The sequence below is a fragment of the Aureobasidium melanogenum genome (assembly GCF_000721775.1).
Source record: "Aureobasidium melanogenum CBS 110374 unplaced genomic scaffold scaffold_11, whole genome shotgun sequence".
Taxonomy (NCBI): domain Eukaryota; kingdom Fungi; phylum Ascomycota; class Dothideomycetes; order Dothideales; family Saccotheciaceae; genus Aureobasidium; species Aureobasidium melanogenum.
This window is the reverse complement of record NW_024470063.1, coordinates 733,575-753,227: the sequence shown is the minus strand read 5'-3', so window position 1 is coordinate 753,227 and position 19,653 is coordinate 733,575. Positions and strand designations below refer to the sequence as shown.

The window sequence follows — 19,653 nt, the reverse complement described above, 5'->3', positions numbered from 1 at the left end:
GCAGATTTGGCAAGCTTTAAACAAAGCAAGCTAGACCTCAAATGCGATAGAGGACAAATTGGATATGAAGGTCTGAAAAACAACAATGCTTTCCCACTTTTGATATGCTGTACATACAACAGAAAACGCCCTTGTCCCAGATACACATTGTCAAAAGAACTCCACGCATGGTATATGCAGCAACCCCATCTATTTCTTATCCTTCTTCTTCTTGTCCTTCTTCTCAGCCTTCTTTCTAGCTTTCTCCTCGGCCGTCTCAGGCGCCTCAGCTCTGGTACCTTCTGCCAATTTTTCAGCTGCCTCTGCTGCTTTTCTCCTCTTCTTGTCTTTGCCTGACTCTTCTGTTGCCTCCTTCTCGTCACGCTTGCGCTTGCTGCGAGCTTCCTTTGCGGATTTCTCGACTTGCTTGGCGTTGGCATCACTTTCGTCTTCTGAGGAGCCGATGAGACCGGGGTCTTCATCGCCGAAACCTGGAGGCTTGTATCGCATTCTCATGCCTTTGGGCTGAGGACGGGGTTTGCTAACGGCAGGTGTTCTAAGACTTCCAGCAGCATTTGAGCCAGTGTTAGGGTCTGTTTGGTAGGCAGAGAGGTCGGGAATGCGGATGGTTTGTTGCAGGTGGAGGGTTTTCGAAACAGGGACCTCGACAGCGGTGTAAGCGTCCGATTTTGATGATGGCAGCAAGACGCGGGCATTGTTTGTAGGTTCCTCAGCCAAGTTGTAGTCGGTTCCGTTGTGCGAGAGAATTGTTTGGTGGGATTGAATGGCGGAGAGTGACACGGACTTGATTTGCGATAGCGGAACGGATGAAGGAGCGGTAATGTGCCAGATCTGTTTCGAGGAAATGGTGGAAGGGTCGAAGAGAGAGTTTGCGGTCTTTGCGAGGGCGGTCTTTGTGTTAAGTGCTTTGTAACCTGGTGGAGGAACAAAAGGCTGAGGAGGGACGACTACTGTTGTCTCGGGAGCAGCAGCTTGACCAGCGGCTCTGGCGGGTGCAGCAGGCTTCTCAGCGTCGGCCATCTCGACATCACTGTCGCTCTCCTCCTCTTCACTACTATCGTCTGATTCCGAAACCTTCTCCGAGCTCTTTGATGATTTGGTCGCCTTGGACGTCTTGAGTGCTGCACCATTGGCCGTCACAGTAGCAGGAGCCTTCTTTGCAGCATCCTTCTGTGCCTTTGTCTTTGCGACAGCGCGTTCCAGATCGGCGTCCGAATCCTCCTCGTCACTATCATCGGGGACCGGGGGGCTATTGGGCTCCGTCTCTTTGACCTTTGATGGCTTGGGCTTCTTGGTGTTTTTGCGCTTCTCTGCATCGCTTTCACTTCCGCTGCTGTGACCACTACTGCTGTCGCTATTGGATTCATCGCTGTCGCTAACGTTTTGCACTTCCTCAGAATGGGGAGGGGCCTTGCGCAATGTTTCGGACATCTTAGGAGCCCCCTTGAGAGCAGCGTCGCCGGTCAGGGCGACTCTTGTCTCCTTGACCTTGGGCATGTTGAGTGATGGTGGTTGTAGATGCTAACCAAGCATGCGAATCTGGTAGGGAATGTTGCTTATGCGATTGACTGTGGTATTGATATCGAAGAATGTGGCCGAGTCTAGAATGTTGTATGAGTGTTGTGTACAGGCGACCCTCGCGAGTCTTCTGTTGTGCGTGGTATGCAAGAGAAAAAGACCATGTCGAGATAATTTTTGGCGGCTTGATCAAAGCTTCGGCAGCGCTGCCAAGCTCTTCTTCTCCGCCTTCTTCTCCGTCGCAAAATCCCCAATCTGGCAACCCATCAACGTCTTTAACTTTTATACCGTCAAATTGAATCTTTTAGTTTTGGCATTTGTTGACATAAAGGCCTCGAGAAACAGACAAACAAACTCCCAACCTGGTTTCACGGCCCAGGAGCACTGTACATACGAACAATACGATAAGAATCGTCGGACCGACACTAAGGTCTCGATCCTGCAAAAACATGACCATGCAGCAAAAAAGAAAAGCCCAGGAAGCATTTCCTGCACCCACCGCTAAACGTGAGTCTCGTTATTTTGTACCCCTCAGATAAATCATGACTGTACTCACCCCTCGATCAGCTCGTATGAGTGCATTTGCCGCAGCCAAAGCAAAGGCAGCATCAAACCAAATAGTTTCTGATAAGACAATCGAGACGAACCCGACACCTGCCGACAATCTTACCGAAGCTCCTCGTACCAACGGCGGTGCTGGCTCTGACAATACAGAGCTTTCTACTTTGTTGTCGAGCTTCCCATTAGCGAAGGCTCACGAACTCGATAGCCATGCATCTAGCGACAACGACGAAGATGCCATCGACTTTGATGGCAATTACGCTCGTGCTTACAACGGAAACTCGTACAAGGCTAGTCAACCTTGCAAACTATCTAACCTGCCGATGGACGAACAGTGTGTCATCTCGGACTCTCCTGACAAGCTTAGTCTGAGGCTACAAGCTGGAGAGACCGCTACTTTTGTTGGAGAGTACGATCTACGCGTCAACTCTGGCTACATCATGATCTATGGCGCTATCCTAAGGTCTGGTCCAAAATTACATCGTGTATTTGCTCCCACTAGCCATGCATTACCAACCGTCACTGCAAAGGGCGGTCCTGCTGAAGTCGACATTATCTCGACTATTCCTTTACTCGGTCCTCTGAGCAATGTTTCTCCACTTTGGACGAAGCTTTGGCATGCCCAGACCTCCAAGGACGCAAAGCAGACGAAAGATGATTCGCGATCTTTTGCACTGCTTCGAGACTCTTCAGACGACCCATTGAAGCGCGCTGTCACAGCACTGGAAGTAGAGCAAGATTGCCAAGTCACTCTGAACAGAGTCCTAAGCAGACAAACCGCAATCCATCCAAGCTCAGTAATCATGGTGTCTGGTCCAAAAGGCTCTGGCAAGTCGACTATCTGCAAATGGATCATCAACACTTTCTTGACTGCCTCAAAGGCGACGTGCTCCACATCTTGCTTTTGGTTGGATCTTGATCCCGGACAGCCTGAATTTTCAGCACCTGGTCAAATGTCGTTGGTGCAGATTCGATCACCTGTCCTTGGACCTAATTATACGCACCCCTCTGGCCATGTCAGTTCGGCTCACAGAACTATCCGATCACATACTGTTGCTGCCAATTCGCCAAGAGATGATGTTGTGCACTTCCTAGCCTGCGCGATGGACTTGCGTGACGCATACTTCCGTACCTTGGAAGACTTCCCAGGAGCACCACTGATCCTCAACTGCTCTGGTTGGGTGCTCGGGTCTGCAGTCTCTGCCATGATGGAATTGGTACAGCAGTTCCCTCTGACAGACGTAGTGCTTATGGAGCCTATGGAAAGAGACACCGTCGCATCCATCGAAGCAACACTACCAATGGCCAGAGTGTTGATGATCCCACCCCGCTACAAACCCGCTCAATCCCGTACGAGCGCTGAATTGCGTGCCATGCAAGCCATGTCATACTTCCACTCTTTACCTCCCAGTAAAGGACTATCTCAGTGGACAAGCAACCCCTTGACCCAAATCCATCCTTGGCACGTCAAATACAATGGTCCCAACGCTGGCATCTCGTCCATAATGTCCTATGGCGAAGCAGTAAATCCAGATTTTCTGGCATCGATCATCGATGGCATGACAGTCGCCATCTGCGAAGTCGAGTCTGATGAAGCTTACGCTACAGTCCAATACAGACCTCCTCATGTTCCTTCCGCTTCAGCAGCAGAAATGGGAGAAACCATGACTGAGAGAATCGGCAGGACGCCAGAGGGACTACCCTACCTCCGCCCCGACAACAGCGGCTTAATCCAACCGCTAGACCCGCGTTTTTCCTGCTGCAAAGGCCTCGCCATCGTCCGCGGCATCAACGTCGCAAAGCAAGAACTCCAACTCATAACACCCATGTCCGTCAAAGAAATCAAAGCTCTGCAAGGGTCGAAAACCGTATTGGTCAGAGGCAAATTCGACTCTCCTCAATGGGTGTTCTTGGAGGATATTTATAGTGGAGATGCGCAGAAACTTAAGCGGCAGGAAATGTTTGGGTTGATGAAGGATAAGACTAGTAGACCGTATGTCGCGCAGAGGGATGCTAGTGAGGCGGGATTGGGACTTGGAGAAAAGGAGTGGAGGGTTAGACACTTGCCGAGGAACTTTGGAGGTAGAAATGCTGCTTGAAAGGAGCCAGTAAGATATCTCTAGCTTATATGGCTGAAGAGTCCTCACAAAAAGGCTCGCGAGGTCGGTTCAAAGTTGGTATGCACAAGGGAAAAAGAAAACTCATTTGTATACATTGTTTGCTTTGAAACCCCCGTTCATCTGAGTACATTGAGGGAGCCGCTCCTAACGGCTTATAAGACCTTTCCATGATCTCTTCTTCATCAAGAGCATCCATAGATTTCAGTCAATGACACGTCCATCCCCTCTCCATGGACGCGAACGCAAGGGCACTCAACCTCTACCCTTCGAGTCACCTCGACAACCCCATCACCAAATCTCCTCTTGTCTCTCATGACCAAACATTTACTTGGTAACCTCATTAGGAGTAACAGCAAATGTCGGACGAATGAAACTATTGCAGTCGAAAGTCAGAAAAACGGCAACCTATGCAAAGAAACAGATGTAAGGGAAAACATACCGATCGCTGTGGTAGACCTTGGTCTCGGCACCCAACAATTCTCTCTCGCGGGCCTTGTCGGCGAGGTGACGACGGACCTGGTCGCGGTCTTCTTCTGCTTGCAGCATGGGGATTAAGTGGATGCGCGACCACATCTTTTCGCGGGCGAGTTCGCTGTTTGAAAGAGTGCGTTAGCAACTTATTTTTCTTTCTGCTGTAATCTTTTGCGTTTTGAATTGGTCGCTCGCATCTCGTGTCTTTCGGATCTTGCTTTTCAATGCTTCTTGCTTTCCTCGGATGTAGTTTTCCCGGCTCTTGCTTTTTGTTCTAGGTGTGGAGGTGGTGGTGGTGTGCATACTTTTGTTCGCGGATACCCTGGCCGACGCGCCAGAAGCCGTAGGTGCAGATGGCGCCGACCATGAGCAGGTAGGTGGCAGGACGGAAACCGCGGGCGGGCAAGTTGCGCTTGTATTGGACGGGCTCGTAGCCGCCGGTGGGCGGCATATCCTGAGGCATGGTGGGCGAGTGGTGTTGTATATACGGGTCTCTGCGGAAAGGTTCAACAGTCGATCGGGACGCGATTGGAGGGGCAATTGGTGGTGCAAGGCTGGGTATAGACTTGGTGCTTGCTGACCTTCGTCGGCTGCGACGAGAGGTGGATGTGAGGGCTTGGCAGCATGACTCGGGGACAAGTCGAAGCATGACTCGAGCAGCTTTCGATGCCGCCAACTTTTTCCCCCACCAGGTCACCATCACGGAACAGTCAACTTGGTCTGGTCGCTTTCTTACAAGACTGGAGACGAAATGGAATCAGACGAACGACCGGCAAAGATTCGCAAGCTCAGCAGCCACCATGAGCGCGATACGCTGCCTGCTCAATCGACCACTTCTGTCGACACTCCCACGGATACTCTCATCCAAGACGCTGCTGGTATCACACCAACACAACCACCCACCACCGCTCCTCTAGCTGATGCCCCCGAGTCCACCATATCACAACCGCAAAACCCCTCCGCTGGCACAACAACCGCAACTCATCTCGCCAACACTGCCACCGCAGTCCCAGAAAATGCCCCTCTGCCACCTACAACAGCATCCACCACAACCGAGACTGAAGCTCCCAACCCACCCCTCTCCAAGTCCATGCAAAAGAAACTCCGCAAACAAGCCGAATGGGACGCCAAAAAAGAAGACCGCAAAATCTGGCGCAAGGAAAAGAATCAAGCAAAGAAAGAGCGCAAGCGCGAAGAAAAACGCACAAACCCCGAGGCATGGAAGGAAAAGCAAAAGCAATGGGTCAAACCTACAATGTTACCCATTACGCTTCTCATCGACTGCGATTTCGACAACCTGATGAGAGACAATGAACGTATTTCTCTGGGAGGTCAATTGACGAGATGTTATTCTGATAATAAGAATGCGCCGTTCAGGGCTCATCTTGCGGTGTGCAGTTTCAATGGCAAGTTGAGGGAGAGGTTTGATGGTGTTTTGAATAAGAGCTATCAGAATTGGAAGGGTGTGAGGTTTTTGGACGAGGACTTTGTGGTTGCGAGTGAAAAGGCAAAGGAGTGGATGGCTGATGACAAAAGAGGTGGGAAACTTGCTGGTGTGTTTGAGAAGTATGCTCCTGCCAGTCCTGCTATTGCAGAGGAGAAACAAGAGACCGCAAACACTCAAGCCATCTCCACCACCGATGAACCCGCGGAAGCAAGCACTGAAGAACCCAAAACCGAGGAAACCAAACCCGAGACAGCCAAACCCAAACCTCAACACCCCATCTACATCAAACCCACCTCTCTCCCACCAGCAGATCTCGAAGCCCTTCACGCCCAAGCCGAAACAATCTACCTCTCCGCCGACAGCGACTACACCCTCACAGAACTAAAACCCTTCAGCACCTACATAATCGGCGGCCTCGTCGACAAAAACCGCGAAAAGGGTATTTGCGCCGCACGCGCCGCTGCCGCAGGAGTAAAAACCGCTCGCTTGCCAATTGGCGATTACTTGGCCATGGCAAGCAGAAAAGTACTTACGACTAATCATGTGCATGAGATTATGCTCAAGTGGTTGGAATGTGGGGATTGGGGTGAGGCGTTCATGAAGGTGATTCCGAAGAGGAAGGGAGGACAGCTTAAGGGGTATGCGGGTGAGGGTGGAGAGGATGTGGATGGGGAGGGTGATGCTGATGAGGAGAATGATCATGTTGAAGAGATTGAGGAGAGAGAGGAGGAAGAGGCTGAGGAAGAGAATGAGGCCGTTGAGCAAACTGCTGGAGCTGAAAAGATCGAGTAGCAAACTCGAGTATTTCGCATCTGAGCATCAAGGAAAGGCTACAAAATATGCCAAATTATACTCTCTTCTTGCAACTTGCCATAAGCCTCTCTTGAGTCATCCCACCCTTCGATTCCCAAGCCACACAAAAATTCGATCCCCTCCATATAACTCCACTAAACCACTACCCATCAAATCTTCTTACTCCTTCTTGCCTTGCGCAACCCTCTCAATCCTCCTCCTCTCAACCCACCACCCCACCCACAGCACCCCGACCAAACAAGGAAAAACATACGCCTGCGGTTTCCCATCGCCAAACTCTGGATCCGTCCATCCAGCACCCGGATACAAGATCCCACTCAGACTAGAAATGTACATCAAGTTCTGCAATACCAAGACCCAATTCAAGTGGACTTGTTGAAGTTTGGTGGAGGAGGGGGATCGGGAGGGTGGGTAGGTGTCAGAGGAGGCTAAGGAGGGTAAAAGGAAGAAGAGGATGTAGAAAGTTATAACCCCCACAAAAAGACCTAGTGACATGGTTTGGCCATTGTGGTAGCGGGCGTGTGGGGGCCAGTTGGGGTTGTAGATGTGTGTTTTGCTGTTTATCAAAGTTGTCAGTTCTGCTGAGCTGAAGCGATAGTGAAAGAAGCAAAGAGAGAAGATTTAGATAGCTGGAGACGTACTTCCAATCTGCTAGATAAGGTCCGAATAAAGTGACGAGATTGACAAGTGCGATGAGGCTTTTCCCAAGCGTGAATGTTGGTGGTTTTTGGAGAGCTGGGTTTGGCATGGTGGGTGTTGGTGATGCTTTGGTAGTTGTCTGTGTCTGTTTGGAAGGAGTGTGTAGATAGCAGTGAAATACTCGAGGGAAGAGTAACATATTAGATGCTTCTTTATACTCCAAGTAGGCAGTACAACTTCGGACCTTCGGAGCCGAAGCTTACCACAACCCCACCTCTTCACCTCTTTAAACCACACTCTCCAAACCACACCTATACAACAACCTTCTGCTCCTCTCCTTCCCTAAAACCTTCCATTTTCTTCTCTGCAGCAACCTCCTCCCTCAACGTTTCGATGTACTCAACCAACTCCCTGTCACTCTGATACATAGGCGCCAACTGCAAATCGGGATCCTCCCTCAGCGCTTCTTTAAGCCATCCTTCAATTTCTTTTCCCGTGTCGCTTTTTTGCAGTCCTCTTTTGTTGTGGTATGGTCCTCTTACTACTCCGTCTGGAATCACGAGGGTCTTGCTTTCCCAGCGGCTGTTTATCGTGCATGAGTGTCAATTCTGTAAAGCAGAATGGGAAAACCCGGGATATAGAAGGGGTGGTTTGCTTACGGATGGGTGTTGCTGTTCAAGGCATTTGGATAAGTCAAGGGAGCTGCAGAGATACCTTGCAGCAATAGCAGAGAAGAGATGAGTATTGTTCTGATAGTAAAAGACGGCATAATTTCCTCTTCTTGTGCTTCTGCGCTGAACTTCGCAGGAAAAGAAAAGAAAAAGAACTTCTTCTAACTCTGGCGAAAAAACAATCACTCGAGGTGACCAAGACTGAAAGTTCAATATGTGTATTATGAGAAGTAAGGCTGTGTAGTTAGGCGCCCAAGTTGTGCCAAGTTGGAATCCTTCGAAGGAAGAGCTTGGTCATTTGTTTCAAAGTCGCGTCTGCCTTCGCGACATGATTTGTAGAAACACCTTGGAGTGTCGGAATGTATCGATAAACACAGAGTAGAGAGCGAAATAACGAACATGGGTTTTATGATTGGGTTTGCAATTGAAAGGATTAATAGCTAAGGGGAAAGGAAGAAGCAAAAAGTAAAACGAGAAGAGAGCGCCTACAAGCATTTTGCAGAGATATAGATATCAGCGAAACCAGCGCTTCGTTCCAATGTCGACCTTACCTACCAACACCATACGAAAACACACTACCAAATCCCGAACCAAAATCCACCAGCTCTAGAACACACTTGCAACAATCAAATCAAGCGAGGCAATCTGTCTGTCCTCAGCACAAATCTCTTTGACACCAGCAACAGCAGAGCGACTGAGGAACGAGGAGATATACCTCGCTCTGGCAACTTCAGCAGTCTGCGCGACACCAACGCTGCCCTCAAATCCCGAGTACTCACCAACTTCAAAGCTCCAGTCCGCAGAAGAAGATTCAAAAGACGAAAGATACGAAGAAGAGACAGAGTCAGCGTATGATTCAAACACATCATCAACCTCACTGAATGGATCAGTAGAGTCAAAGGCTGTAGGATTGTGCTTGTCCCAATCATAACCAGCAGTCTCATCATCTGAGAAAGAGGGAGAAGGGAGAAGGTTATGGGGACCAGGGATTGGGTAGCGGATCCAAGCAAACTCGTCTTCGAATACCGAAGTGCCAAAGATGGCTGTATACTCAGTAGCAGTCTGTGGTGTAACATGCGTCCAGTAAACATTCCTGATATCAATATCGTCAATCTCATCAGTATCATCAGGAGAAAGAGCCACAAGGTCAAACTCAGAACCAGTAGGAGAGCCATGAACACCAGAAAACCCGCTAAAAGAGTGAACACTCAAAGTAGGCGAAGGCAAAGGCGAAACTTCAGGGATATTCTCCCACCAAGGCTTGTTCTCGAACTTCAAGGGCATTCCCTCAGTACCAAGAGTGTGAATGGACACACTGTCCGAAGAAGCAAAAGACAAAGAACCAGCTCTGCTCTTGACTTCTTCAGCAACAGTTTCAAAGGTGTAAGTTGGTCCAGTGAAGCGGAAAAAATTAGGTGAAGTCAGAGAAGGAGAAGTGGTGGGCGTACTACCCCAAGAGAACTTGGAGGTAAGCAAAGGAGATCTCTTAGGGCGACGTGTGATAGGTCTTGGAGGGAGAGCGGGAGATGAGCGAACGGCTTTGGTACCATCAGGAAGGGTGGTAGGGCTGATTGCTTCATCATCAATCTCGGTAGCAGGGGCGTTGAAGGGGAAAGAGGTGTCATTGTGCCAAATCGGTGCAAAGACGGAAAACTTGGCAGGGATGGAGGGAATTATACAGAGGTCCCAGACAAAATCAGTGGTCAGAGGACTGGCTGGAGAAGGAAAGTCTCTGGGTGTCAACTCAGCGATTGAGAGAGCGGGCGAAGCGGTTGATGTGCTGTCTTCGCTCGACGGGCTGAAAGGCTCAAGGGCAAAGGGCGAGACAGGACTCAAGGACCAGTCTTCAGCAGCAATCAGCAAAGGGGAAATTGGACTTGGAAGGGGAAGGCTAGTTGATGTGAAAGACAAAGCCGGCGACAGAGGGCTAGGTGGAGTGTCAAAGCCGATACGGTGGTGGAAAGAAGGGGAAAGAGGACTGACAGGCGAATCAGAAGGAACGTTGCGGCCAGCGCAGAGACGGCAGTAACAGTCAACGTGAATCCACATGGTTGAGATTTCTGAGAAGGAAATGGGCGTTCTGTCGTGCTAGATAATTGAATTTATGTTTTTCCTCGGTCCCAGACTTGATGATCTGGGAGTGACAAGCGGGAGAGAAGGGCAAATAACAATGGATTGGCGGTTGATTAAGTATCGATATTCCAAGCGGAAGTAAACAAGGGAAACAATGCTTGCATGAAGAGTAGTGAAAGAAAAGGGGCGGACTCAATGAGCTGATGAGCAGAAAAGGACAAAGAACAAAGGAAAAGCGAAGGATGACAATGTCATTCTTCAACGACAAATGCTCGCAACAAAGCAGTCGCCCATGTGAAGATGCAAAACAAATGTTCGGCATGGTCGATGGGAGTGAATGTCTGGAAATTTGCGTGGTGTTGTAAATTATGATGGAGACTTCATGAAGTTGACAGAAGCCACCAGTTTAGGGCAAGTCATCGATGCTCCCGCTACGCGATGAACCTGGAAAAACAATCAACACCGAGGATAGTGAAAGGCGTCAGAATGTCCGAGAACTTACTATTTGATGATAGAATCAAATACCAGGTACGACTTCAGAGAATGATCGACCGCACTTGTTGCAGCGACCTAAAAAGCGGACGGCAGAGGTTGTCTGCTTCGCTCTCATGTCGATCTGACAAGTCTTTTCCCAGAAGCCTTCGGCAACATCCTCGAAGCAAACATCGCACATGGCCCTCCATCTACCCACAGTGACTTGGCTTCTCAAATACCCAGTATTCTCGAGCTTCCTGACCTCGTCCAGTGCGTATACAGGAGCCGAAGTACCGAAAGGGTAGAAGCGTCCAATCATCTCAGTGCTCGGACCGTCTGGAATGAAGTTTGGCCGCATTGGACCAGTGGGTTCAGGGTGGAAGCAGAGATCCCGACCTTGCAAATCATAGGTGCTTGTTGAGTAGTCTGGAAAGTTGGGATTGATGGAGGGTCCGATGTTGGTACTCTGAGCAGAACCTTCCGAGATGGCGAGAGCTGTGAAGGCTTTTGTGATGCTGTAGAAGAAAGTGGCCATGGTGTGCTTCTGCTTGAGATATGTAAGATTTGAGAGTACAAAGGTGCATTTTAAGGCACGAGGAACTTGTCATAAGTAGGGGACGGCATTAGAGTAGGAAAACAACAGAAGGCGAGGTAGCAAAAACATGCTGAGACTTGTACAACAACATTTGCAAGACCTACCTGAATCACTCGAATCGTCTCGACGTGATTTGGCCATCATACTGTATACCATAAGTGTGTAATCAAATTGAGCTGTGAGACCTATTTGCAGTACGATATACAACTGTGTTCGATGATAGGGGATTTTGATGTATCAAGCAAGGACAGGCGTCTATGAGATAAGAATGAATCAAGGATACGTTTCGGAGACAAATCAATGTCAAGGACATGAGGTCTTATTCCCGATGATTAGTGGAGAACTCACCGTATTTCAATACGCGATTAGGGCCAAGAAGATTGGTCTAGCCAAGAACACAATCAACGTCTATCACAATGTCAGTTTATAAAATGACATTGCTCGGTGAGCATTTGTTGGTGCTGTCATGGAGTTGGCACTAGTGTTTGAGAAAGCACAGCGGGACTCAGGCGGCTTGGACAGACCCGAAGTCAGGCCTGTGTTGTGTCTTTGTGCATCGAGTTAGACAAAGAAAAGTAGAGACAAGGCTGAGCCTTGTGGCGATGCACAGAAGGCAGCCAGAATGCAATGGCGCCAAGGATCTCAGTTGCCCCTGAATAGTATGCGTGTGGAAGGTTTGGCAAAATGGCAGAGATGAAATTGAGACACGCGTCGGGCGGAAGTACGGCTTCAAGACAGTGCAAGTAGTGATAAAGAGACAGAGACTCGACAAGCAGAAGTCGAGCAGGTTCGCAGTGATTGTGGTGCAGCAAAAGCAGCTGTAGGATTGTTCAACAAAGAGAGCAGGAAATTGGCCGTTTGAGAACAGTTGGTGGGGAAAGAGGAATCAAGATGCTTTTGGCAAGTCGACAACAAACGGCAGCCGCGTGGGGGACTTTGTATGGTACGGAACAACCTCAGCTACCCTGACGATTTTCTGCCTGTTTCTCCTCATGATGCAGACCATTTCACGCTCCTTACTGCTAGTAGCGCGACAGCAGAGACAACTTGACCGAGGCTGAGACTTGTGATTCCTATACAGATCAACATCCGGATCGCTACCACGACTACGACTACGAATACAGCCACTCGCATCCGCATCAGTACTCGAACCAGCGATACGACGACTATTTTGATCCACAGATGGCGTACCCTTCGCAGCACACAAGCGCGACCTTCGTGCCAGGCGGCCATGATGACTACTACATGCCTAACAGTCCAGTTTCTGTCGTCGCACCTGCCCCTCAACGGTATGACGCCCGCCTGCATCGACTGCCATGCCCTCTTCTAACACCAAGATACAGACACATGCCTGAGATGAGTGACCAGATTCAAGAAGGAATCGCAAACATGCAACTATCCGTCACAGCACAACACGAGGCTGCTGCCTTCCCTCAGATCCCTTACCGCGGTCGCCATATCCCACAGACCGATGCCGAGTTCGAGTCTGTCCTGGAAGCTGCAAGAGTCACCGTCTTGAATTCGAATGACCCGGATATGCAGCTGGCATGGGCTCAGGATGCCTTGCAATATGTCACAATCTGTCTGGAAAACGAGGAGCGACTACAACAGACACAACCCCCGCGCCCTCAGCAACCCCCAATCGAAAACCAGATCATGGTTGACGCCATCAACATCGTCACCTTTCTCGCCGATCAGCATCATCCCAAGGCAGAGTTCATGCGCGGCATGTGGAACGAGTTCGGTCGCTTTGGCTGTCCGCACGACAAGCGCGAAGCCTTTCGTTGTTATGCCAGAGCCGCTGATCGAGGTTACGCCCGCGCCTGTTATCGCCTCGGCATGTTGTACGAGAATGCAAACGATGAAGAAAGAGCTTTGGACAATTACAGACGTGGTGTTGCCGCTCAAGACAGTGCCTCTCTCTATCGCCTGGGTATGATCACATTACGAGGACAATACGGACAGCCCAAGGACTTTGCTACTGGTCTCGACCTGATTAGGCGATCTGCCGACTCAATAGACGAGAATGCGCCCCAAGGAGCCTATGTTTATGGCATGTTGCTTGCTCGCCAACTACCACAGATCAAGCTTCCTGAAGGAGTTCTACCCTTCGACGAACAAGAAGCCAGACGCTACATTGAGAACTCGGCTTTCTGCAGGTTCTCAAAAGCCCAGCTGAAGATGGCTTCTGCCTATGAACTGGCCTCCCTAGGCTGTGAATTTGATCCCGCACTTTCTTTGCACTACAACCGCCTTGCTGCAAAGCAAGGTGAGCCTGAAGCCGACATGGCTATTAGCAAGTGGTTCCTTGTTGGTCACGAAGGTGTCTTCCCCAAGCACGAAGAATTGTCATATATCTACGCCAACAGAGCTGCCCATGCTGGTCTGTCCACTGCCGAGTTCGCCATGGGCTATTTCAACGAGCTTGGTATTCATGCGCCCAAGAACATCGATCTTGCCTTGCAATGGTACAAGAAGGCTGCTGCGAATGGGAACAAGGATGCTCAAGGTCGTATCGATAGTATCGCTCACCGACACATCTTGTCCAAGAAGGATCATGAAAATGTTGCTCTGACCCGCATCAAGTCGCAACATGGTTCAATGCGTGGACAACGTCCTGCGAGATTCCAAGCCCAAGTCCCACGTATTGAGTCCATCTCTGAAGGCTCTGTTTCTCCTCACCCCAGGCGTCTGTCATCTCTTGGTCCTCCTCCCTCTAGCACTCCGGCACCTTATCCTCTGGACGACCGACCCCCTACTGTGCCTCCCCCAAGATCTACCTCGACTGCACCTTACCCTCTAGACGACGTTACACCAAGACCGACTCCTAAGCTCGGGCCTACAGGTGGATTCTTGGACACTCGCCCAGCGACTACCACACCCGTGGGCAACCGTCAACGTGCTCACTCTGCTCTGCCACGTCCTGATTCTGCTGCATCTGCACCCCAAGGCATGCGTCCCATGCCCGCTGGTGTAAGGCCATCAGGTCAACGTGTAGCTTCTGGGCCTGTTTCCGGTCCTCGTCCTCCGCCAGGAAGCTCTCCTCGTATCAATCCCACTTCCTCAGTACCACCCGTCAACTCACGGCTCGACATTGGCTTCACTGCACCGCCAGACACACGCCCGCCTCCTAGCGTAGTCTACTCCGCACCACAAAACCCTGTATCAGGCAGACACTCTGCACGCCCACAAACATCCAACAGCAACCCTAATCTGGCACGTCCACAAACATCTAGCAGCAACCCCAATCTGGCACGGCCGCCGAGAGTCGATTCTGCTACCCCATCAAGACCGAGTCCAGGACCTTCTGCAGATAGCAGCAGTAGCGTTGCAACACCTCCACCTACTTCTGCTTCGTCGACGCCAAAACCTGCTACACCTCTTAAGCCTGTCAAGACTGGACCGAAGACGTTTGAAGAAATGGGAGTGCCTAAGCATAAGCAAGAGCAGGAGTGTATCATGATGTGATTTGGTTGTCTTTTGTTGTCTGTTTTGCATAGCGTTGGAAACGGTTTTTCTCTCTTCTTTATAATATCATACCACCAATTATACACCAGATTTTTCTTTTTTTGTTCTTCTAGATCGCCAACGAGTTCAAGAGGTTACGCTGTACTACACATGAATATCAAGATCGCCCAAGGGTTCTCAAACTTCATATCGATACTTTTCACTGCTTTCCCACCCTCTCTCGTACTATTCGATGGATTTGCATCGTCTCATCACTTTTGCGTACTATATAGACTGAACATTACAACGCTCTTCATATCGTAAGGAAAGACAAGTATTTGAATACTTACGAGGGGAAATCCAGTCGTAGGTCTACCTACGTGCTTTCAAATTTTGTGATGGCCAAGATCGTGTGTATTATTTGGCTCGAGTTCGTGGCATGGTGGAAATGTCAGAAACTTTCCACATTACAGACTTACATCGACATATGAAAGATCAGTGGCTGTTTTCAAGCGGTAGCGACTTACTCTGTTTATTGTTTGAAGGGAAAAGAATGACCATCTGGTCAAACAGAGGCAATTTGCAGATCAGACTTTGGAGCCATCGGACCAGGTACAACGTGAAACTGCAAAGCAACACGAGGAGAGAAGTCACGATTTATGTGGTCAAGACAAGAAGGTGCAGAGACACAACGCAGATGACGAAGACACGAAAGGCAAGTCACAGAAGCAAGAGAACAGTTGTGAGGTTCAAAGGTATGTCATTTCCATCTCAGGTGCATTGCATAAAGCAGCAAAAGGGGTATCCGCCGATATCATATCATCATGCCATCAAAGAATCATTGCTTCGTAGGACTTTTTCCATCAAAGGACCAACCACTTCAGCCCTGCCATGTCGGTATCACGAACTTAGAGGTTCTTGTTGACAACGTCGGTAGTGGTGGTGGAAGTGTTGGGGTCCATGACCTCAGCAGCATCGGAGCGCTTGTCGGAGTGAAGGCCGGGAATAGCGTCCTTGACCTTGTCCATGACAGACTTGTGCTCACCAGTAGTGGTGGCGGAGTGGTCACCAGTGATAGTGGAGCTGGTGGTGGAGCTGGGAGTGTCGGAGCTGGTCATGCGAGAGACCTTGTCGTGCATAGACTGGCCGGTGGACTTGTGCTCGTCGGTCTTGAGGTCTCTGATGTACGTCAGCAATGTGTGATGGTGATGACGGATGGAAATGAGAGACAAACCTGGCGATGTGGTCGGCGTGACCAGTGGCATGCTCCTTGGTGACATCGATAGGACCCTTGGCAGACTGAGGGGTGACCTTCTCCTCGATCTGTAAATTTGTCAGTGTTGTGTGTGGGCAGTGAAGATGGGATGGTCCGACCTTGTCAGACAGATCCTGGATGAATGTTAGCTATGTGCATGATGGATCGATTGGTGAAGAGACAAACCTTGCGTCCGAAGTCAGTGCTCATGTTGGCGGTTGTTTGGTTGTTGATGGTGGATGAGTAGTGAAGGTTGTTGATATGACTTTGAGTCTGGATTACTTGAGTGTTAGATGAGAGGATGTGGATGTTGTGGTGAGGGTTGAAAGTTGGCCTGGGAAGTTTATAAACAAGAGAGGAAGAAGAGAGCGCGGAAGACGCCGTGTTGGACCTTCCGTTTGTAAAGTGTTGACACACAAACGTGACGGCGGTGAGGACGGTGCGTCGTGGCTTTGTTCAGTGCGAGTGAGGACAGGGAAGGTGTCCCTCACTTTGACACAGCGCTTACTGTTCCAGCCAACTTCATCACACGGTGCTTTTGACACCTCAATCTTTTGTCAGTACGTTCCTGACTGATTTTCCCCCTGAGTCTCTCGACGACCATTTTGACGCTGGTGACGTCCCTAGGGAAATGCGTTCATAGCTTTGTGCGTTGTGTCAGCTGTTTATTAGTCACAGACAGTCAATCATCCATTCTGAGCCATGAGCTTGCAGTCAGCTCAAGATCGATTACAACAGGCAAACACAGAGACTAGTAAGATCAAGAGATGTGTTTTGATAGTAAATCTACCTACCAATCATAGATACAGCACGCTCCAAACAATCGTCTCAGCGATGGTATCCTTTTTGTGTCCGTGTCAACGCCATGAAATCCTCGTCAAATACCCCTTTACAGCTCAGTCTTGAGCTTTCTCTCATCTCTCAAAGCCTCCATCTTCTGGACAGCGACATCGAGAGGAATGAGCTCACCCAACTTCTGGGTCTCGGGGTCATCTCTGTTTCTGATGTTGACAGTGCGAGACTCCTTCTCTTGGGCACCGACAACGAAGATGAAGTTGTATTGAGCCAGTTGACCAGTACGGATCTTCTTTTGCATGGTGTTACCGGTGATATCAATGTCAGCGTGCATACCCTTGCCGCGGAACAAAGCCTGCAGCTCCTCGACGTAGTCGTTGACGGCGGGCATGACGGGGACGATGAGAATCTGGCGGGGAGAGAGCCAGAATGGCCACTTGCCGGCAAAGTGCTCGGTGAGAATGGCAATGAAACGCTCGAACGAACCGTAGATAGCACGGTGAATCATGACAGGGCGCTGGCAGCCAGGAGTCAACTCGCGACGGTAGCTGGCAGCACTCTTCTCGCCCTTCTCGCCCTCGGCAGCAGGAGCAGCCTCAGCAGGCTTCTGCTCAAGGACAGGAGCCTTGACCTCCTCACCCTTGGCCTTGGCCTCACCAGCCTCGGCACTGCGGTACTCAAGGTTGAATTGTTGAGGAAGCTGGAAGTCGAGTTGGATGGTAGCGCACTGGAACTCACGCTTGAGGGCGTCTGAGATGGTGATATCGATCTTGGGACCGTAAAAGGCACCATCACCAGGGTTGAGCTCCCACTGGGAACCGCCACCAGCGACGAACTCGTCAAGAGCCTTGGTAAGCTGAGCCTCAGCCTTGTCCCAGGTGGCAACATCACCAAGGTGACCCTCAGGGCGGGTAGAAAGCTTCATTTTGAAGGTGAAACCGAACTTGCCGTAGACGGTACGGAGGAAGTCGAAGAGACCAAGAATCTCAGACTCTACCTGGTCCTCAGTACAGAAGATGTGGGTGTCGTCCTGCTGGAAACGACGGACTCTGGTAAGACCAGTAAGAGCACCAGAAGCCTCGTTACGGTGGAGAACACCAAAGTCGGCAATTCTCATGGGGAGTTCTCTGTAACTGCGCTCACGGTGGGAGAAGAGCAGACAGTGACCAGGGCAGTTCATGGGCTTCAAAGCCCACTGGTCCTTCTCAACCTCGAAAGTGAACATGTCATCCTTGTAGTGTTGCCAGTGACCAGACTGCTTCCAGAGAGCAGAGTTGTACATGTTGGGAGACATGACTTCTTGGTAACCACGGCTCCAGTACTCGTTGCGGAGGAAGCTCTGGAGAGCGTTGTAGATGATCATACCGTGGGGAAGGAAGAAGCATGAACCGGGAGACATGTCGTGGAAGAAGAAGAGCTCTTGCTCCTTGCCGATCTTGCGGTGGTCACGCTTGGCGGCCTCCTCGAGGTACTTCTTGTGCTCAACCATCATAGCCTTATCGGGGAAAGAGACACCGTAGATACGCTGAAGAGAGTCGTTCTTGGCATCACCGAGGAAGTAAGAAGCAGAGTTCTGTTTACAATGTCAGCGTTGTGGTTCATCTATGTCGGTGTGTCTCCAAATACCTTCATGATCTGGAAGGCCTTGATTCTGCCAGTGTGAGGAATGTGAGGACCTCTGCACAAATCGATCAGAGGGCCGCAACGGTAGACGGTGGTGCTGGTGCCATCGGGGATCTTGTCCTGGATGATGTGCTGCTTGTACTTGTTGTACTTGAACATCTCAAGCAGGTCCTCCTTCTTCAGAGTGAGACGCTCGAAAGTCTGCTTCTCCTTGATTGCCTTCTCGGCGACCTTCTCCAGGGGCTTCCAGTCAGACTCCAGGACGGGCTCCTGGTTGGGAAGAGCCATCTCGTAGTAGAAACCATCCTCGACAGGAGGACCAATGCACAAGCTGCAGCCAAATCTTCTCTCGCAAGCCTCACCCAAAACGTGAGCACTTGAGTGCCAGAAGACCTTCTTTCCCTCAGGGTGTTCGAAGTCGAGCAATTCCAGCTTGCAGCTCTTCTCCAGAGGACGGTCCATGTCCCACAGCTCGCCATCAACCTTTGCAATGACGGTACGCTCGAAGAGCGACTTGCTGATGCCGCGGGTGATCTCAGAGGGGGAGGTCTCCCAAGCCTTGCCGACACGGACGTTACCATCGGGCATGGTGATGTTGATGTCGTCGCGAGGCTGTTGGGCAACCCATTGGTCATATTCGGCCTTGACTCTGTCGAAGATCTTGTTGCGGTCGTCGATGTATGAGGGAGGAGGGGTCATCTCGAGGGGACGGGCATCGCCCTCTTCCTGTGCACCCTTCTTCTTGTCCTTCTTTTGCTGCTTCTTCTGCTGGGACTGTTGCTGCTGGGCCTCGCTGACGGCCATGTTCTTGACACCCTCGACGGCATCCTTCACGCCATCGACAGCTCCCTTGACGGCGTCCATTGTGCGATTACAAGCGGCGGGGTAAAAAGCTGTAAAAGTGCGGGCGGAGGTGATTTGATGATTGAAAAAAGTCGGAGATTGAATGCGCTTGTGGGATGCGATGAGATAGCGAGTCGGAGCAGAGGAAAACGGCAGCCTCTTGTAACGACAGCAGCTAGACAGCATATACAGCAAGAGTCACAGCTACCTCTGATACCGCTCAACTTCGGTCGCTGTTTAGCGTGACCGCAGGCAGGAGCGACCTGCGCGCCGGCGGCAGCTTCCGTTCCTCCCAAAATTCAGGGCTT

At 50.4% G+C, this 19,653-nt stretch overlaps 10 protein-coding genes across 10 annotated transcripts; 3 read left to right on the top strand and 7 right to left on the bottom strand.

Moving 5' to 3' along the window:
* Window positions 1–189: 189 nt before the first annotated feature.
* M437DRAFT_66477 (uncharacterized protein) lies at window positions 190–1,497 on the bottom strand (the record flags this gene model as incomplete). Its single annotated transcript, XM_041024756.1, has 1 exon — window positions 190–1,497. One exon carries the CDS (start codon window positions 1,495–1,497, stop codon window positions 190–192), a length of 1,308 nt encoding a protein of 435 aa, XP_040879645.1.
* An 890-nt stretch (window positions 1,498–2,387) lies between these two features.
* Window positions 2,388–4,064, top strand: M437DRAFT_9678 (uncharacterized protein; the record flags this gene model as incomplete). Its single annotated transcript, XM_041029103.1, has 1 exon — window positions 2,388–4,064. A coding segment is annotated over one exon (1,677 nt), but the record flags the coding sequence as incomplete, so codon positions are not given.
* A 459-nt stretch (window positions 4,065–4,523) lies between these two features.
* Window positions 4,524–5,133, bottom strand: M437DRAFT_49789 (uncharacterized protein; the record flags this gene model as incomplete). The annotated part of the gene is made up of 3 exons (XM_041021895.1): window positions 4,524–4,572; window positions 4,639–4,791; window positions 4,976–5,133. The coding sequence occupies 3 exons, from the start codon at window positions 5,131–5,133 to the stop codon at window positions 4,524–4,526; spliced, it is 360 nt and encodes a 119-aa protein (XP_040879643.1).
* Window positions 5,134–5,421: 288 nt separating this feature from the next.
* On the top strand, window positions 5,422–6,909 carry M437DRAFT_49786 (uncharacterized protein; the record flags this gene model as incomplete). Its single annotated transcript, XM_041021894.1, has 3 exons — window positions 5,422–5,548; window positions 5,684–6,250; window positions 6,437–6,909. The coding sequence occupies 3 exons, from the start codon at window positions 5,422–5,424 to the stop codon at window positions 6,907–6,909; spliced, it is 1,167 nt and encodes a 388-aa protein (XP_040879642.1).
* A 180-nt stretch (window positions 6,910–7,089) lies between these two features.
* M437DRAFT_49343 (uncharacterized protein) lies at window positions 7,090–7,678 on the bottom strand (the record flags this gene model as incomplete). Its single annotated transcript, XM_041021821.1, has 2 exons — window positions 7,090–7,486; window positions 7,572–7,678. 2 exons carry the CDS (start codon window positions 7,676–7,678, stop codon window positions 7,090–7,092), a joined length of 504 nt encoding a protein of 167 aa, XP_040879641.1.
* Window positions 7,679–7,880: 202 nt separating this feature from the next.
* Window positions 7,881–10,289, bottom strand: M437DRAFT_66473 (uncharacterized protein; the record flags this gene model as incomplete). The annotated part of the gene is made up of 3 exons (XM_041024755.1): window positions 7,881–8,151; window positions 8,229–8,283; window positions 8,858–10,289. The coding sequence occupies 3 exons, from the start codon at window positions 10,287–10,289 to the stop codon at window positions 7,881–7,883; spliced, it is 1,758 nt and encodes a 585-aa protein (XP_040879640.1).
* A 541-nt stretch (window positions 10,290–10,830) lies between these two features.
* Window positions 10,831–11,322, bottom strand: M437DRAFT_84937 (uncharacterized protein; the record flags this gene model as incomplete). Its single annotated transcript, XM_041028192.1, has 1 exon — window positions 10,831–11,322. One exon carries the CDS (start codon window positions 11,320–11,322, stop codon window positions 10,831–10,833), a length of 492 nt encoding a protein of 163 aa, XP_040879639.1.
* A 1,242-nt stretch (window positions 11,323–12,564) lies between these two features.
* M437DRAFT_49090 (HCP-like protein) lies at window positions 12,565–14,850 on the top strand (the record flags this gene model as incomplete). Its single annotated transcript, XM_041021777.1, has 2 exons — window positions 12,565–12,671; window positions 12,726–14,850. 2 exons carry the CDS (start codon window positions 12,565–12,567, stop codon window positions 14,848–14,850), a joined length of 2,232 nt encoding a protein of 743 aa, XP_040879638.1.
* Window positions 14,851–15,737: 887 nt separating this feature from the next.
* On the bottom strand, window positions 15,738–16,294 carry M437DRAFT_66470 (uncharacterized protein; the record flags this gene model as incomplete). The annotated part of the gene is made up of 4 exons (XM_041024754.1): window positions 15,738–16,008; window positions 16,064–16,152; window positions 16,204–16,218; window positions 16,271–16,294. The coding sequence occupies 4 exons, from the start codon at window positions 16,292–16,294 to the stop codon at window positions 15,738–15,740; spliced, it is 399 nt and encodes a 132-aa protein (XP_040879637.1).
* A 679-nt stretch (window positions 16,295–16,973) lies between these two features.
* M437DRAFT_66469 (threonyl-tRNA synthetase-like protein) lies at window positions 16,974–19,366 on the bottom strand (the record flags this gene model as incomplete). Its single annotated transcript, XM_041024753.1, has 2 exons — window positions 16,974–18,452; window positions 18,506–19,366. The coding sequence occupies 2 exons, from the start codon at window positions 19,364–19,366 to the stop codon at window positions 16,974–16,976; spliced, it is 2,340 nt and encodes a 779-aa protein (XP_040879636.1).
* Between the last annotated feature and the right edge of the window lie 287 nt (window positions 19,367–19,653).